At 44.6% G+C, this 20,352-nt stretch overlaps 1 protein-coding gene across 6 annotated transcripts in view; it reads right to left on the bottom strand.

Annotated features, from left to right (window-relative positions):
- The window catches only part of Dscam3 (Down syndrome cell adhesion molecule 3), a 221,604-nt gene that overhangs the window by 35,116 nt on the left and 166,136 nt on the right, over positions 1-20,352 (bottom strand). For all 6 annotated transcript variants that reach the window (XM_076797434.1, XM_076797432.1, XM_076797430.1 and 3 more), the window contains exons 5-6: positions 14,027-14,169; positions 31-195 (exon numbers count right to left, since the gene is read on the bottom strand). In XM_076797434.1, coding sequence (XP_076653549.1) covers positions 31-195; positions 14,027-14,169 — 308 coding nt within the window. The remainder of the gene's footprint in view (positions 1-30; positions 196-14,026; positions 14,170-20,352) is intronic.

Raw genomic sequence — 20,352 nt, 5'->3', positions numbered from 1 at the left:
TAATTGAGAAACAGGGACGCGTGTACTCACCGGTGTCCGTGCTGCCAGGCAGAAGAATGGCATCGTCGCGGAACCAGGAAGTGACTGTCAGGTGTTCTTTGACGTCTTCCCGGGCGGTGCAAGATAAAACCGCGTTGCAACCCTCCACCACGGGGGATCTATTCACCCTCACGTCGTAGCCGGGCACCGTCAGCACTGGAATCCGAAAAGAAAATCTCGGTTACAACTTCGGCACAACCATTCCAGTAAACTGTAATTGCTAGACGCCAGTCCTTCGTAGAAAATACATATTTTCTTAGTCGATTCCGTCTATTCCTTCTTACAATAATTTTTAATAGGTAACACAACAATTCTTAAATTTCTTCAGTTTTATGATAGAAATTTTAATTCCTACGTGTGTATATTGATATAAGCATTATTCACATCCTCCTCCGCTTGACCAAAGCACCGTTACCAGAACGATTACCAAAACTAAATAAAACGGATGTAAAACATCGTGTAAAAATCAACAGAAGCGACATAAATATCCGCGTGACAGTACACGGAAACGACGCCAAAACCGTATGAAAGTAAACGAAACTAAAAAAACTCGTGTCAAAACAAATAAACGCGTTGAAACACCGTTAAAAATTAAGCTGTGGGAAAATACGTACACCGCGCGAAAGGTGAGCCACGCGTGTTATTTGTAGAAAAATATTAAGCGAGATAAAGTTGCTTGGGGGACACGATGAAAATGATTCCCGCGGATTTTAATTGGCCGGGTTCTTATTTCGTGAATATTTTACGTATCGGTTCCGAACCGGTTAATAAAGCCTTTGTATAAACTGGAAATCGTCGCGTTGCATTTACAATGAAATGTCCCCGTCTCGGAAGCATCGTGTTGCATCCGTAAATACTCTGACGCGGCATTAACCAGCCACTGATTATCATTGTTACGAATCCGGCGCAAAATCAAAGTTATATTCGGGGCGCGTGGAGCGTGCATTACGCCCGTCATGAAAACCGTGATTCGAGAACCTCGTGACGATTTCACCACTATTATCATCTGTCGAACTAATTAATTGAACGAGATTATCATTATTAAATGTAAAGAGAGTTTTATTTATTCATTGGCCGCTACTCTATACACGTAATTAATGGAACAGATAAGCGTGGCATTATTTATTAACGCACTGTCCATTGTCCGGTGTTACAATACTGCATCATTAAAGGGACATACTTGTTCCATTGCGTGACATATTTTAATAATCATCAGTGATTCCGCGAAAATTAGCAACCCCGTTAGCTCCAAAACTTCGCCCCTCCGATTGCCCTTTATTATACTCGTTGTCGTTAACAGTCTATCAGTTTAATTTCGTAATTGCGTACACATTCATAAACAACGTAAGAGGAAAATATTGAAGATAAAAGATACGATTATTTATCTTGAAATAATGCAGACGAAATAAAACGTAGGACATCGTTCATTTAAAAAATCGAATAGTCATTTTGTAAAAAAAGGGCTGATATTATTACGCACATTGAAGCTAGATCTACAGGTTCAAAATTGTCCGATTAACGATTATTGAGATTACAAAACTGAATGGGGAATTATTGAACGAATTTATCTCTTCATATCTACGTGTACTTTTGATATTTTTATAAAGTAATAATGCGGTAAGGCGTTAATGCTGCGCAGACCTGGTGCCAAGATCGCAAACGCGTATCATCTAAACTGCGATCCAATAATGATCATTTATTTACCATTAATGCCCCGGTGACGGGGCAAGGGTGCACGGGGGGTTGCTCTGATCGCCGCGAACGGTAAAGGAGCACGTCAGAAACTGATTAATAGCTGGCCTTTCATAAATCACCGAGAAGAGCCCCTTCCGCGCGAGGATATCTGGCGGAGCGGCATTTGTTTAACGATATCGAATCGAGTCGCGGGTACAGAGGGGGTGCGGGTAGTTCGGGTTCGGTTCGACCGGCCCATCCCCCTCTCATCGTATTTGCATAGAACCAGAGGATCCCGGGGATTTTTCATGGAGTCCGACGTTGTTTACCAACACCTTCTCGAGTGCCCGGGGCGAAAGACACCAACGACGCAGAAGTTATAAATCACGCGGCGCGACGTGGTATCCGGTACCACGGTGAAATTCTCACGGTAAAAATCGACGAGACGACCCCCATGAACGGAAGATGCCACCGCGCCCGTGCCATTACGACCCCACCCCGATTCCCAGGCTAAATCGAGGATGTAATGGCCCCGGGTTTCTGCTTTGCCTCCGAGAACCCATCGAAGAATCGGAATGGCGTTCACGCCGCTCTGTTTCAGATCGAACTACAAACTACCCCCTATCGACGTTTAGAATACAAATCGCTGCGCCGAGGGTTCGGAATGGTTTATCCCCTGGCGCGGTCGACACCCTTTTAATCCCCGTTTTGAGCTGAGTAGCCGGAATGTTTATTCGGCTTGCTGGAATAAATAACAGTGCATCGTGTCATCGAATCAGCACGAGAAACGTATTTTTAACAAGTTTATATATTTTAAATATGGAAAACATCGCGTACCGTGCTGCTAAAGAGAAGCATTCGGTGTAAAATGCGAGTGCAAAGGTGAGTGAATTATTATACTGGAATTTTTTACGCGATTACTTCTAAGGAGCGTATGGGTAAAATAAAAATTGAGAAAATCGGCGAATTGAAAGAACCGGTTCGAAGATCTACAGCAAGCCGAACCGATTCGTATTGTTTGTAGCCGAGGCATCAGATTAACAATGCGTTCGTGTTCCAGTATACCAAGATATTCTTTTTGATGTCGGCCCGGTGGATTTGCTCGGTTTTACGGCGGCAGAGGAGGCGGAGAGAAGGGCAAAGAAAAGCGGACGTTCGTCGACGGTGAATCCTCCGGCGGAGATAAGATTAGCGCCGCATCCGGAAATTCATTTTCAGCTCGAGCAGTTCCGTCGCTGCTCCATTTATTCTCGGAACTGACAGGCCAGGTACGATATTGCTCTTAATAGTACTGTCAGGTCGTCGGTCGTCACGCTGTTACGCTGTCTCATTTCGGCGGCGCAATTTAAATATCGGACGTAACGCGTTTACGAGCCTGCCCTTTTCCTCTGCTGCTCGTGGATGCGAATTCTAAAATCCGCAACGGGATACGACTTTGTACCCTCATCCTTGACTGCAACAACTAACGAAATGCATAACAAGATCGCTGTTCCAGCAGAAATAAGGTATTCCTCCTTTGAATAATTTTAATAGGACGAAAATAATGCAACGACATCCTTAAATACCTAAATTCCCTATTTTACTTACTCTGTGTTCTTATCGCTACACAGCGGATTCCACGGACTTATCATAAAAATGAGTAGAGATGCTAAAAGAATTTTAAAATTCTGTTACATTGTTTTCAACCTCTTAAACACATACACGGCAACTTCGTTACTGTCACCATTTCCTAACAATATTCAGAAAGAAGATAAATTTGTATTTTTATTCTAAATATATATTCGTTTACTTGTCACAAATGCACATAATTCTACAATACTAAAGATCGCCTAATACTGTAAGTTCTTATAGCTACACAGCGGATTTCACGGACTTATCATAAAAATGAGTAGAAATGCTAAAAGAATTTTAAAATTCTGTTACATTATTTTGAACCTCTTAAACACATACACGGCAACTTCGTTACTTTCACAATTTCCTAACAATATTCGGAAAGAAGATTTTGTATTTTTATTTTACATAAAGATCCGTCTACTTGTCACAAATTGTGTGCAAACACAAAGTTGCGTAGCTTCACGACGTAATGCCATTGCCATAGAAGTAATTCCCCGCTTTGAACGCAGCAGTTCGCACAAAGAGCAGCAAAAAGTCGGCCGCTTAAGGGGCTAAGCGTAATTAGTAGCGAAAGGTAGTCGCAGAGAGATCGCGAGCGTCGCGGCGTCGGGCGCCGGATCCGCGGCGTTAATTGAGCCTCGTTACATCGAACCTGAGCGTTCTCATTAACAAACGGGTTCCGAGACCGATAATCGCGACTCCGCTTCCGGCACTCGAGCAACAGCCGGAAGAAGGAGCAGAAGTTTGCGTGCGGCGACTGACCATCGCGTCGCTCGGCCTCCTGGATACAGAAGAAGCGTCTCGTTACCGGCCAATCTATTTCGCCGTTCCGATTCGAAAAGTTTCGCGAGGCTCTGCAAAACTCGCCTCTGAAAAGTCTGGGGGGTTGGTCGACGACTCCCGACACTCTTGACGACGTCTCTCTCTCGGTTCACGGGGATGGGGCACACCGTCGGAGGGGCGGGGGAGAGGCACCGTTCATTAAAATGTGTTCCAGCCGGCGGTAATTACGCGTTTAATTATTTAAACGAGTGACCCGGCATTCACCAAGATTTCATCCCTCCCACGGGAAACGCAGACCCTACCTTTCTCCCGGGCTGCGCACAGTCCGATTCGCTACCCTAGCCGAGTTAAACCCCCTACCAATCTGTCCCTGTTGTCCCTTTTCCTTTCAACCGGTGTGTCTCCACTATTTGCTTCTTATTCCCCCCACTCCCCACGGATTTTTGCTCTTTCCCGTTTGCTCGACCCTTTGTCTTGGAACTGCAACCCTTTTTCTGCGCGGCCACCCCACCTGATACAGTGCTCGGCAGAACGATGAGACGTTTGATACGTTTCAGGATTTTTCGTAATTCACCCCTCGCCTTGCAATTTAATTCCTGGATTTTAGATTGGAACGTTTTGTGTTGCTTCAAAATCGATGTTAAATGGATGCTACCGAGAATTCGTTTTAGATCTTCAGTTCCCCACTCGCTATGCCATGCAACAATATTTTAGAAAAAAAAAATGGTCTTTCAGGTTTGAAACGAGACCAGATTTATCGCCGTACGATTCTTCTTCGCAAAATTACATCAGTTCCAATGTGAAGTTCGGTGTTCAAATACTTTTAGGAGCCACTGTACATCAAACGTTCCATCATTTCGTCGGACACAGTATATCTCCTGCCGGCCATCTTCATCTAATCTCGCGCCCCTCTCGTTCTGGTCTTCTATCTGGCCGGGCTTTCTTTCTCCGGAGTCGGACTCGCAATTTCGTTTCCTTTTTTTCGTTTCCGACCTCTCCCCCTTTTCAGGTGGTCGCGCGCGCGCGCTCTTTGACCAGACGCACCTCTTTTCATCTCTGTCGCATTCGGACTCGGGGACGAGGACGTCCCGGACGTCGCGACTGCCTATCCCCGGATGGATGCACAAGGCACCGTGAATGAGACAGTTAATTGGTCATGAGGATAGGGGTCGCCGGGTTCGCCCCATTCATCGGGCCCGTTTACATTTCGAGTCACGGACCGCGTTGCTTATTCCCGCGTTAATTATCGCTGTTTAAAAGCCACCGGGTCGCTCTCTCGCTCGCGCGCATCCTGAACGGCCAGCTGATAACGGTCTGCGAGAGGAGAGCCCCCATTCTCTCTTTGTGCGACACGCTTGCTCTCAGGATTCCGCTATCTACAGACCGCCGATCTTAATGGAAATTAAAGTTGGCCGGGGCTCTTTCACGGTAATTGGAATCAATTGGCTGCTTGCGTCCCGGCGACCACAAAGTCTTTTCCCTTTCGCCTTTAAAGTAATCGCGTTGTCACGTGGGAACTATGCATTGCGGAATTTTACGGACGATCTGATCCCCTGATACGAGAATCAGATACCATATCTTCTTGAATTTTGGTTGCAGTGGTTTCAAACCAGAATAGAACAAAAATACATTTCACTAAAATTCTGATTTTCAAAAATTTGGAAGATTTTTAGATGCAGTAAATACATGAATTTGTCATTCATATGCAATAAATTCGCCGAGTTTAAATTAATGACTATGTTTAAGGATGTTACACACAATGGCCGTAATGAATACTTATTATCTATCTAATAATCCCGAGTTAATAAAGTAGAAGCATGTAATCTTCTTTAATGAAACAGGAAGATAGATTAACTTCTGGTTGTAGAAACTTTCACTAAAGTTTGTACTGAATTGTAATTCACACGCTCACGCAAACTATGACATCGTAGAATTTACAGTGTAGTCATGTAGTTGAGTAAAACAGGCTTCTGCTTGGTGAGGCAAGTAGCACAGGTCAATGTTTGATCGAGCAGGAAGTAAGAGTACAGTATCATCAAACGAATGATAGCTGCGGTAACAAGCAAGTGATGAAGACAGCTCTTTAGAGAGACGGCTAGAGAATGTTGCGGTCTAATCGAGTGGACACAAGGAGCAGATATTTGATCGAACTAATAGGATACATTCAAGTTTGGACAGACAAGTAGTATCGACGGATATTTACCGAAGCAAGTAGTACGAACCAGAATTTAGTGATACTGGGTGAAACAAATAATGCCTGGTGGTATTTGATCGAAGAAGCCATAAGACTGTTGGGTAGTTAGATAGCATGATGCTGTTATGAGGCTAGTAATACAAATCAGTAGTGTAGATCAATATATCCTCTGGCGTGATGTAAAACTAAAAATTCAGCAAACTAAACGCTATTTTTTAATTACTTGGGATATAGATTACAGAAACAAGCTACACTTTTCACTTTAAATTTACAGAAATGGTCAAAATGCGTACAAGCATAGAACTCAATAATTAGAGGCAACTACTGACTTCTGAAATAGTGTCGCAAATTTACTACCGCTTTCCAGATTTATGCGAGGATACTAGCAGTGTCTCTTCTAATTTTGAAGTTCCGTTTCTCACGGTAACTAAAAGCGGGCGAAGCAAACCAAAGCCGGCCGGTGTTCTGTGCGACCCCGAAGTCGAGAGCCCTTCGGGGTCTGACCAAGTTTTTCCCTCATAGAGGGGGCAACATGGTCACGACGAGCATCGAGCTCAAACTCGACTTTCGAATTCCTCTTTTCGGCTTAAATTGGCCCGGCGCGCGCTTCCCCGCGGCGAAACTTTCGCTCAGAGCGAAACGAAGAATTTCAGTTGCCCTAGACGGCCTCGACTTGCGAACTTTGGCCGCGACGACGGGTAGCAATCGATCGAGTCCATCGCGGGACTCGAGAGCACTCCGAAAATTCTGTCTTCTCAACCCCCGGCAAGATTCGAGCAAACAAAACTACGATCTCGGAGCAGTACCCGTAAAAATCTGGTACCTGCTGAGCTAATTTCATACTCGTACTACTCGCAGGAAATTTATTCGGACAAAAATTCAAAAAAGCTTTTCTTCCGAGCGCCCTGTCGCGATCTACGAAATCCTAATTAGTTGCTCAGGGCTCGAGGGCTAAGCTGCTCGGATTAAAACTTATACCGTCGCGGAAAGAGCGTCCGCAATCGTGACCGTAAAACACATAATAGAAATTAAGCTCGACTTAACGGCTCCAATTAGGCAGCGCCGTTCGCGGCTGCAAAAAGTACAAAGAGATTCACGGACGGGACGTAAGGATGAGATTCTTGATTATTGCAGTCGTTCCGCGGGGAACCGTTAAAAATTAGGATAGCGATGCGGTTCCTGAGAGGGCGCGCGACCCAACGACCGGTTACGAGGTCGGGAAATGCTCGGGCGACGATAAAATTCTGCGGAGAGAGGGAGGAAACGACGGACGAAACGAAACGTGCAAATGAAGCCAATATGCGCAGATCTCCAGCCAACCGGGCAACGATATTTCCGTGGATTCGCAACCATCGCCGGGATTAAGTTTCTTCGGTTTACGTGACGGCGTCGCGTATCCGTTCCCCGTCTATTTCTGTATCGACGCGGCTCGATTCGCTGATTCCTTCGAGCGTGATCGGTTCAATATGTACGGACGAAATTAACCCCTTCAAGGGATCCATTTTTCAAGGCTTTACCAACCATTCGATACGCCATCCAATTTATTTTGCAAATTCATTTCAATCTTGGGAGAATCGGCAATAAAAAGTACATTGGGAAGGCGGAAATTACAGTTCGGCGGCAGTAGTAATAGGCAGTATTGGGTCAGACAAGAGGTTAATTCTTGGGAAGGAAAGCAGTGAAGCGTCTACGTTTGTGTAGACAGACAGTAGAAGGTCGTTTTTAGTCTGACAAGTAGTCATGTCTCGTTCTAAATGGGGTAAGTAGTAGTGGTTCGGCTTTAACCAAACAAATAAGTGCGGCTCGTTGTTCATCGTTTGCACAAGTAGTAGAGGATCGTTTGTAGTCAAGCAAGTACCAGAGACTCGTTCTTAATGCGATCAGTAGTAGAGGTTCGTTTTTGATGATGCCAAAGAAGAGAACTCGGTGATCAGTCACATAAGTAGTAGAGGTTCCTCTATGATTAAGCAAGTAGTAGAGATTCCAGTACAACCACAGAGAAAGCGGAGGTTCGTCACTGAAGAGGAAAATAAAGTAGTAGAGGCCTATTTTTATTCAGACGGGTAACAGACACTGTCTTTGAAGTAGATATGTAGTAGGGGTTCATGATTAGTCAGACATATAATAGATACTTGTATTTTAAATTAGGCAAGAAGCAAAGATTTGTTGTTAATCAGGCAAGTAGTATACACTCGATCTTAATCAGACAGTAGTAGAAATCAATGATAGATAAAGCAAGTAGTATGAACAGTGTGTGGTGAAAAAAAAACAATAATTTCTTTGTTAAACAAACAGAAAAATCTACAATTTTGTTAAACAACAGCAGCAACAGCTCTATTATATAATCGTTTATCAAAAGAGGAGATTGTAAATTTATCTCCGTAAAGTTCTCCGAAATCGTTCAAATTACTCCACGGCGAAACAAGTGGTACAACTCACCTCGTATCAGACCCTTATAGCCCAATCAATATTTCCGACTATCTACCACAATAATGAATCAAATAAATCGCGGCGTACACAATCGCACCGGCGAACGCGTGCAAAGGAAACAACCGGTTCCAATTACCGCGGTGAATGCTTGTGGCTCCCAGCGGTAAAGTATGACCCGAGAATTAATTAATTACCGATCCTTTAAAAAACAATGAATCCCCGATAATCTCGCTCTGTTTCTCTCGATTGGTCTAGTCGACTCGGTTCCAGCCGGGCACCGTCAGAGATCATCATCGAAAGTGGCACGGCTCGATGAATATTCCCAGGGTCCCTTGGCTTCTCGCGGCGCTGGTAGCCCGCCTGGGATACGTGCTCGGGGAAAAAGGGTAGCACGGTTCCCCTTTTAGACAATGCCGCCTTTCCTCCCCTCCACCGCGCCCCTCCCCCCAGCCACCCTCTTCGGGAATAAGTCCTTTGCCGGAGACGAGGGTCGCCCCGATGTCATTTCAGATAAATTCCTCATCGCTTTTCAGCCTTGTCCGGCCCGGCATCGCTCTTTACTATAGCCACGGCCTTTCACTTCGCGATACCGTGCATCCAGATGAGCAAGCCTGCTCGGAGATGGAAAGCGCGCCGGAGATCAGGCGACTTTGCCCTTTCTCTAATCGAGTATTCCTTTTTCGAGTCCCGCAATCCGACCACCGGAATGTTTCTTTCTCTCTCCCTCTCTGAAGACTCCCCTTTCGTTCTTTATACGCGTGCAACCCTAATAGACTGGACAGTATTCAAATGTTCGTATCAGACTTAATCCGCCGAGTGCATAGACCGCTCGCCGGTGAAGTAACGAGTCGCGACATCATGGCAAAAGGTCGGGCGCTTAAAATAAACAGTTTATGCTTCATTGAACGTCCGCATTGTTCCGTTACTGTGAATTTAGACACGAATCGTGGAACGGTGAATAAATTCGCGAAATATATGCAAATGGATGCGTTCTTAGTTGGCTGCGTGCTCTACGGCGAGCACGATCTTTTACGTTTGATTTTATTTTACCGTCGAGTCAAACAAAACGAAAGCCACGGGGGCAATGCGGTCGGAAAGAGAATAGAGAAAGAAACGAGATATTATTCCCCGTGCTGTGATGCCGGCTTACGTGGCTATTGTTTTAGGACGCGTACAAGGGGAACCTATTAAAAGAGGACGGAGGAAAATTCTCGCGTGTATTTTAAGCACGTATTTCCATGTCGTGGATACTTCATAAAAGTAGGATTTTCGGAAAAAGTGGTACTGCAATCCAATACTGTACGCACAATAATCTTGTAATTAACAGGACCACACAGCACGCAGAAATAGTTTCTGTTCTCCGTCGAAAAATATCTAATTAAAGACAACTTAGTGCTTCCAGAATCGAAGGAAAATCGTGTGCGCCGGGAAGATTAGTTTCTCGAGAAGCCAGTTGGACCCGAGTCACGTTAAAAATCGCCAGGCAGGAGCAAACACCGTGAAAGGTTCGAACCCATTGGGCGTCGATGGGGTAGGGTGGCGGATCGAAGTCGGCGGTGGGTAGAACTTAAATAGAAGGATTCCGAATTCCCTTCTAATTTCGGTGGCTCTGTGTATGTACAGGTGCCATTCACGATGGGGGTAGCTTTGTATGCACCGGTGGCGTTGGTCGGCTTAAAATCAGCCATTTAAATGGTGGCTCACGTAAACCCCCTGCCGGACAAAGTTTTGTCCCGTTGCAGCAACATTTCGCTCCTACGGACATGACTCGTTTCTTCTCTTTCTCATTTTCTCTCCCTCTCCCTCCCTCTCTCTCTCTCTCTTCCTCTCTTGGTCCTGGCACTTCTCTTTGGCTGGCATCGAGCACGAATCGAACTTCCTCCGATACAATTTAACGGCTTTCACCGGGCGTTTTCCCTTCGGTATTTACCTGGGGATGTCTCGGTGGGAACGCAGTCCGTTACAACGCTTCCGGCATAATGGGATCTTCGGGAACTTTTAGCCGTCGCCGCGCGACCAGTCACGTTCAACGGCCGACGTTCCACGTCTGTAATTGACATTTATTGTACGCACGTAACCCTCCTCTCCCCAAGGGCCGGCCGACTCCCCGTATCGATGGATAAATAAATTTTCGGGTTCCCATCTTCCGCCGGATCGATTACGTGGTCGAGGAGAGAACGAACGTGACGGGAAAGGGCGAGGACACACCAACGGTCCCATCGGAACCGCATGGAGCCACGTTTATCGACAGAAAGTTACCGGAATTACGGATTCTTCGATTGACACCGCGCAAGAGTTCGGGTGTTTCGTCGAGAAAGTAGTGGAAATCAGCGCCTAGTCAGACGGGTGGTGAGATAAACCCAAGTAACATTGGTCTGGATTGTTCACACTTTGCCAGAAATTTAATAACATTTTCAATAGTATTTTAAGCTAGAAGTAGCACAAATCCTTAGGGGACCAATGGTACAGACCAACGCCTTCAAACAATTAAGTGAAAGTGACACAGATCAATGCTTATAAATAATAAGACAAACTTTGTAACGCGTAAAGCGAGTAATATGATAGCACAGTCTACAAAAGTACTGAAAATCGGTGTTCATTCGATCCAGTACTACGGACCAACCAGAGAAGTAGTACAGATCAACGTCTAATCCGACAAGTGGAAGAGACGAACGACTACAGCAGGAGTTATTACTTCATCGAGCAAGTAGTACAGATCAATGCTTAATCGAACAACCAGTGCAGATCAGTGCTTAATTTATCAAATAGACTACAACCCAATACCTTATCGAACGAGTAGTACAGCTCAATGCCTGCTCGAACAAGTAGTCCAAATCGCTCGTGCAACTGCACTCGGCACTTATCCTGTACTATTCTTCCCTTGTTCCGATCCCGCCAATCGAATTTTGAGATAAATAAATTCTCGAGGTCCCTTTTCCCCGGATCGACCAATGAATATGTAATGATGACGAACGTGACAGGAAAGGACTAAGAGACGCAGTTTCGATGGCTCGGCACAGAGAAGTTTCCCCGATCGAGGCGGAATAGGAGATACACGGCTCGGATCGTGGTAAAGCAACAGCATATCGAGCGAAAGTAACGAAGATCGTTGCTTACACGGATCAATGTCGTAAGACGACGGTGTAAGACGATCGAATCGAGCGGGCGAGTGGCGCACGGACGAGCACCCAGACAAGCAACACGGGAACCGTGGCCCTGTAATCGGGCAGCTGGTTCGGGGAACTATGCCGTTAGCAAGTAGATAAGTTCGGTGTTTGATCAGACAAGTAGCGCGGGGAGTCTGTGTTTGGCCGGGGCAAGAATCGTACACCATTCTATCCGGTAATTTCCCACACCGTTTGGCGAGCCAAAGGAAACTTCTCCCGGGCGGTGGACGCGTAAACACGATCTCACCCTCGCAGACATAACGACTGCACAATGGCCGTGAGAAAAACTGGCTGCTGGAAGAATCTACGGATCTTGGAATATTCGCGGATTATTTACTGTAGGCGGCGGTGGCGGCGACGGAATCAACTTTACCTTGAAACTGCTAAATATTCAGGTGATTATGCTAAGCGGCTTTCACTTATAATCAGCTGGCAAGTTATTCGGGACGGGGAACCAGCCAATACAATACCCGCGATTCTACTTCTCCCCCGGGCGGAAGTGCTTAACGTAACAGCACCGCTACCAGCGCGTGGCTGCAACATTGATCCGCACATCCGCTCGCAAAAACCGTACGGGGAAGCCTCGCCTGCGGCTTGTTTAGCGACAATGCGGTCTGGCAAGTAGGTGCCTTGTTTACCGATCACGCCTCTCGGATAACACTTCCGGAAACGAGCCGGGAATTGCGCACGAAACCTGCGGACCCGGACACTTGCGACCTAATGGTCGTTCTCGCCGGTTCTTCCCATTGTCTCCTATGGGGAAAAGAAATTTAATCCGAAAGTCTGTAGGAGAAGAGCCCGATCAATTTTTATTTTTGACAGAAAATGTTCCTTCAGCGTCCTACAGGAAATTGTTCGAAAAATTGAAGAAAAAAAATATTAATGGAACGATGGATACTCTTGTTTTTATTTTCAAGTAGAAGTACACTGTCTCAGACTGGCTGAGAATTATAAAACAATTTAACACGTTGACTGCCATGTCACCCATATGTGGGTGACGGAATTATTTGTACATGTTTTAAAATGAATTTTTACGTTAGTATATTTATTTTACCAAATTTGATTAGAATCTGTAAAATTCCAGAAAGTTGGAGGACTACTCACTATCATACATTTAATTTTCTTCAATTTTTATTTCATTAAATAACACTGATTTTATGGAATTTTCGAGGTTTCTAGTTGGGCAGCCAAAGTGTTAAACAGCATGGGGAAGTGTTCAAACAACTTTTAGGTAACAAAGAAGTTCATTGAACCCTTCCGCAAATTCGTGGAAAAATTTATAGCCCATGAGAAAATAAACGTATTCACTTTTACGTTAATACTTTCTTCGTGTACATATGAAGAATTTTGTTGATGCATTTTCCTACAATCATGTATTCACAAAATTCTACAAAATGTTCAGTTTTGCTTCGGCCACGATTGGACTGGAATTCGGCGAATATGGAGCACAGTTTAATGAAAAAACAAGAAGCAGACAATCCGTTAACGACCACGGCCAGACGCGTCTTTTTCATTCGACACTAAAAACGTAATTACTTTCGCGATACCGTATATCGTTGGCATAGCGCGTCGCGCGAGTATTTTCATCTCACTGTCGAGCACGACGATGAAGAAAAAAGCATAGTAATTAATGAGTACCGCGCCGGGATACGATAATGAGACTTGTGTCCGCGTACACGGTGAATACGTGACGACCGTGCAACGAGACCGTGTCCGCCTACGCAATATTTTGCACTATTTTCGTGCCATTAACCGGGCCCGTTTCGCTTTCATTCGAGGACTCGGTGATTCGCGTCGAAATCTACCCGAAATTATTTAATTCTTAGGTTTGCCCGATTCCGCGACTATTAAATTTCTCCACATAAAATTAATAACGGGATTCAATTTATTTACCATAGAAATTTTACTTGAAACATTTTGTAGCATAACGAGCAGGCTCCTATGGAGCCTTTAAATGATATAAATTTAAAGTGGCAGGGTTGAGTGACTTCAGCAGCGTACATAAAATTAATTTCATTTAACCATCGCACATGTTTGACAATTGGTGGCGAACACGTTAGGATGGGACACGTTCCAGCGGATTTGGAATATTAATAAAAATTCTCATGAATTCTTGTTGACTTACCAGCACGAAGGGTGACCTCGCGAGACAGCACTGTCCCCACGGAGCTGGTAGCTCGGCATCTGTACCTTGCGTTGTGGACCTCCGCGCGAAAATCCTGCGCGAGGAACGGCGGGAAGTAGAGGGTTCCATTCCCGAGTAATTGCCTGCAAATAACGGAAGAAAAAAATGTTTGTCGTCGGCAAAATGTCCCGCGTACATTTCCATTCCCGACGTTATCACCGGAAATGGAAATTCTACTCCTCCTAGATTTCCTTCGCTCGTGCGAGTAGCGAATATAAAAGGCAAGAGAAGCTTTTCAGATGTTTTAATTAGGAGTGTATACGGTCGCGTAGCGAGTGTGGGTGCGTTTAATGATGTTTAATGATCGCGGTCGCCGTCCGTGCAATTTATTTCGATGAATATTGCATAGTATCCACGCAAATCTTCAGCGTAAATCAATTTTGTAAGGACATCCTTGATCAAGGAAAGAAACAGATGTTTAATCAGGGTTTTTCCTAGTAAGTATTTATTAATGAAAATGTCTAAAGTTAGAAATCCTGTAAATATTTCAGAAAATACAGGACAACGGAAGTAGAGAAGATCAATTATTGATCAGTCGAGTGATGCAGGAAATGCTCGTTCAAACAAGTAGAGTAGCTCAATGGATCGCCGGACAAGGAAGCAGGAGTATATATAGTGAGGCAAGTAGTGGCAACCGGTGTGGCGTCCGACAAGAAATGCATTAGACAACCTAAAGTAAAGCCATTTGAATAAACAAGTAGTGTAAGCACATCCCTAGTCAGACAAGAAACGTTTAACACGTTAGGAGTGTAGTGCAAGTCAAACTTCTGCGAAGTGGCATATAAAAACGTTTTAATTAAACAATTAGATGATCACATTCTCTTGTCAGACAAAAGAATCAACAAAAATATTTAATACAACTGAAGCTACGTTTATAGAATATTTGTAGATAACATCTGATCGCGAGTGATGTAGATCAACCATTCGTGAAACGTCAAACGGTAGCCTATCAATTAGACAAGTGGAGGGTTTCGATGGCTCGTCAAACAAATAGAATAACGTCCGCTGGACAGGTAAATGGCGATAATTAATAACACACGGGGCTTTATAAAATAATTTTTCGATCAGTTATAGAGTTTACGGCAGCCATCGGATATTTCATGCTGACGTGCGCGGACGGTGAAGTTGAACGCATTAAACGTTAATGTAAATCATTTCCCCGGGCAAGCGTCGTGTGCCCGCCTCGTTTAATCCGTGTTCATATTTATCACGTGTACGGGAAAGCTTGCCCGGGACACGTTGTCGATAATCGAAACTGAAAATTCGGTTATTTCCGCGAGCATCGATTTTTTCACGGGACCGTACGGGTCACTGCTCAAAATCGAAATTTCGAGTCGCATTTCCTGAATACGACAACCCCCATTTACCTCGCATTCGTGACACGCACCTGTCCTGCTCGGATAGCCATCTTTAGTGAGGTAAAATGTGTCAAAATTTCAGAACATTAAAAAAAGCAATCGCCTCTTTTCCAAAAAACTGTGAGCTGTGGATTAGACCACTTTGCTGACTTTTTTTTTCACAGAGCTCCATTTTTGAAAATTTTTTTCTGGCTCAACAACCCCTTTCGACAGTATGATATTCAACTATCAATATTCCCAAGTGCACGATTTTTGTATTTTATAAAATATGTAGAAACTGTTGTTCAATGAATTTTCAAAATGCGATCCAAAATCTGAACAGTTCCATCAATATATTTAAATATTCATTTCCGTTGAATTGGTAAGTATAAATCAATTTTGCATTGCAGCATCGGAAATGAAGCGAGCTAATAAATGTCTGTATAAACAGTTACATTAATATACATTACATAATTATCAGAGTAAATTTGAGCAGGGCCGTAACTACTCCAATAATTCGCTTAAGGCTTAACGAAAGAGGTCGCCGAACAAAAAAGCTTTAAATAGAGGGTCGTGACTCGAAAAAAGGTAACCTATGAATTAGACGAACGACTGGTACGTATTACCATGAAATGACCGTAGCGCTGACAATTATCTCGTCCCCCGTGCATTTGCATTCTTTCCACCTCCATCGAACGAAACATGGACCCCCGTCGGAGTCTTCTACGAAAATTGCAACCGCCTCTGGTGCCGTGTAAAGAAAAAAACTTCAATTCTCTGATGGAGAGTTTCAATTGGTCGGAACGTTTTTCCACAAGTTCCAATTTGCGTAAATAGCGAGCGATTAATTCTGTTTAATAATTCTAACCGGCTTTGAATCTGCAATTGAAGCTCGAAATTCCTTCCATCTCGCGAATTACACTTGATCTAATCTGCGTTCGAATTTCGACCTCGCTCCGGAGTCAAATTTATGCGCAATTTTACTCGTGTAACATGTATTGTAACGTCTCGTTCCAGAGCGAGTATGCGAGGGGAGAAGGGAGCTTGGGAATGGTGGCAATATGTTTTTAAAATGCAAACGGGAAATATGGTTTGATGTTGGTGTTGGTGGAAGCAGATGCACTGTCGAATCGGTGTCGCAACAGCGGAATATAATGTCAACACGCGACCGTAATGGTTTAAATACGCCGGCGCGATTTTTTTTCTCTCGCCCGTGCCATGTATGGCATTCCGTGTCGAACACGCAGTGGTAGCGTGTCATGCACGGTTTTTCAGCGCGTCAAGCGTCATCAACAGATTCCCACTCGTGCGTGGGTGGCACCGCCCACGAACCACGCCGTTCCATTTTCGCGGGGGTCGAGGATGCGTTAACCAACTCCCGGTCATGCATCATCCGCTCGATGTCTGGCCGGCCACTGTAAAATATAATAATCTCGTGACACGGATTAAATGGGCGGGTCGTTCCCGTTGGCCGATCGCTCGCGCGGCAAGACAAATTCCAGTATACGAGCCGTGATGCCAGGTGCCTCGTTCGCATAACTAGGAAACGTTTCTGGTTTTCGTGCCGGCTCGTTATTTCTGTTGATCTTCCCTTCGTTTCATCTACCTCGTTTTCAATGCACTCGTACAAACAAGATGCTTCTTTATACACATTATTATGCATCGTATATAGCGTGTGGGAAACCGAAAATATACCTTCCCGAACATGCTACGGTTTGAACCATTTCTGGAAACATTGAAAAATTTTCCTCGGGACTGAATCAACCGCAGATTGGAAGATTGTACGTGATAAGAAGCAGAAACGTGATGTACGATTTTTTTTTTTTGGAGGTTTTATGAAGCTTTAAGGTAAAGGAACTTGATCTTTTTCCAAAAATAGTAGAAATCGATGTTTTCTCAGAAAGACTGCTGTTGATTTAATAATATCACAAAGAAAATAAGTAGTAAAAGTCCATATATGATCCTACAATTGTCCGACGTTGAAAAACTTTCAGAAGGTATGAACAAAAACAGAAATAAGTAGTGCAAGTCAGTGCTATGTGAAACAAGTAATAAGGTATCCGAGACATTTGGAAGGTATGTGCATAAACGAAAAAGAAGTAGTATGAGTCAACGTTCCATCGGACAAGCATCCCAAAGACTCAGATATAACGAGAACGCGTGTATACGTAAAGGAGAATGAGTAGTAGGGATCCGTGGCTCGTCGATGCCATTTCGCCGGGCCATCAGATTTTAGTGGTGCACTGTTTAAAATTCTGAGAAGCACGCCGGAAGGTCTCGTTCGTATCTCGTCGGAGGATCCCGCCTGAATGCGGCCTTAAGACCGCAGGATTCAATCACTGGTAAAGAGTTTCGGAAAATGTTACTTTCACCTGGGAATTCCTCGCTGATCCCAGACATCAACCGCAGGGAAGATTGGATCGTTTCTGTCGAAGTCACGGAACAGTTTGATTCTTGGAGCGGATACGAACAGTACGAGCTTCCCGGCCGCAAAGAACTTCGCGGATAACGCAAGGGGAAGCAACCTTGGATTGGGCTGGCAACCCTTTCAGCATCCCTTCCTCCGCTCCTCGGATCCCAAGGTCCCTTTGAGCCTCCGATCTTCGCTCTCCACGGTCAGCCATTCAACGGTCGCGTTCATTTGCGTCTCGGGCGAAATTGGCTGCCAGTTATCCGTTGCTCGAACACACCGATCGATTAAAGACGTATCGGTGCCCTCGAGGGTTCCCGTTCCGACGAGGAAAAGAAACCTCCGACGAGTTCGAAAGCGTTCGATAAAGGGAACGGTGAAGAGCAGCTTGTAACGGAGAGATACATGTCGGTGAAGGGTCCGCAAAGGAAGATACGCAAGGATAAAGGGTTTCAAGGGGGTGTATCATTGGAAAAAGAGGACAGAATGTAGAAGCGAACGTCAAGCAAGAAAGAAGCGTGTCTGATCAAAGGGGTTCTATACTCCTTGTTTGAGTACAATTCTAGTGACACTTGTTGGATGAGACGTCCATTTTTATTACTCATTTCCATTCAGAGTGGTTCTTGCTGCATCTCCATCTTTGTGACACTTGGCTGATGAAGCATTGATCTTTACTACTTGCTTTCGTTCATGTATACGTCTTCTGAATGTCTGTATACATTTCTCTGGATTTATACGACTCGTGATGAATTAAACGTTGACTTATACTACTTGTTCCTATTCACTTATGCACCTCTTGGTTGTATTTGGATGTTTTTATGTTCTTAACACATTTGTCGTTAAGACGTTCAATATCCTTGGAATTCATCTTGGTAACCGTTTTGGAATTTTCGATATGCAGCCAACGGTTGAGGGTGAACGCTTGCGGCTCCGTTTTTCGCATCGTTCCGCCACAGCATGGCAACGTGATTAACGTGTGATGCCCATCTATCGAAGTCATGGGAACGAGAGTTTACGCTTTCCCCGGGGACATCGAGCTGCGGACAAACTTACGAGAGACGGCCATTGGATAAGGAACATTTCAATTACCAGGAGGAAATGGTTTCCCCAGGTGCCACGGTTACGATATTGCCGAGCGTACAGCATCAAACTTCCAATAATACGAATCTTACACGATCCGGAGGGCTTCGCCTAGCTGTATCCTGAGGATAGATACTGGCAGTCACACCGAGTACGATCGTCAAAGATACTTCCACTTTGGATGACCCACAAAATTTGTCAACTAAACCAGTTCCAGTTACTTACTCGGTCGATTAATATTTTTCAATGCATTTTTAAATACGTTTTTGCTATGACTTTTTAGGATCTTTTCATCACTTCATTTTTGAAAATTCTTTCTACGACACAAGCTTCGAAATGTACATAACATTCCTGTTATGTATTATAGTGGACGTGCACATTGACACATTATGTACTTATTTCTCACAAACGACACGTAACCAACGTGAACGGGTTGAATAAATAATTTTTTTATTCCCTACTCGACACGTAAAGTTTGATGGATCCGTGGGAATTGATGGTCGCCTGGAAAAAGGCATCGCGCCGTGATTGCTAACCGGACCGGTTCGAAATTATTAATTGGTTGCGGCGAAAGTTGCGCGATAATGACGGCTCTGCGAGCGCAATACCGCGGCCGGATTTTTCCGGGCGGGACAATGTAAGTTTGATCGCGGAAGCGCGTTAGGAAACTCCGGCAATTTACAGCGGCTCGAAACTTCTAAATCCCGGACACGCTAATCCGCTTACCCATTTTCTATCTTGTCGTACACTCTTGCGAGTAACGCCGCGAATTTTGCAGCTGAAAAAGCGTATCTTACAAAGGCCGCTCGATAACTGAAACGGAATTACGGGAAACCGTTCCTTTCGTCAACGAAAGCCGGCCCCCGTTGGACGCCTTCCCAGCAGACGGCTCTTTTTCGACAAATATCTTCGTGACGTAGGGACGACAGACTAATCTTGGCCGGCGACAAGTAAATAGAATTATCTCCCCACCCCACCCCCTCCCCTCCCGCGCTTCAATCCGAACGGCGAGATTTCGTTCTGAACGATTGTTCGTTTTGGTCATGCTCCTCCGTTTATTGTAGTTTTCCTTGCTGAACAAACGATTAAATCTTGACGGATGTTTTGGTCACACAGGTGGAGAATGTCGGCGTTTCGTTCGGCAAGTGATATAGGACGTTTATGGTCGGACGAGTAGAGGATGTCTGGCTTTTATCTGGTGATTGATATAGGACGTAGATTCTGAGGCAAAGCATAGGACATTTATGGTCGGACGTGTAGAGAATATCAGTGTTGGATTCGTCGAGTGATATAGGATGTGCATCATCAGACAAGCAGAAAGTGTTATATTGAAAGTGATACACAACGATTCAAATCAGAAAATGTGCTACGTATTTGTTCCAGTAAGTGATAGAGGACGTTCATAATCGGACAACTAGAGAATTCCAATATTTCAATCG

This window comes from Halictus rubicundus, chromosome 12 (assembly GCF_050948215.1).
Source record: "Halictus rubicundus isolate RS-2024b chromosome 12, iyHalRubi1_principal, whole genome shotgun sequence".
NCBI lineage: Eukaryota > Metazoa > Arthropoda > Insecta > Hymenoptera > Halictidae > Halictus > Halictus rubicundus.
This window is presented reverse-complemented; position numbering and strand designations above follow the sequence as displayed.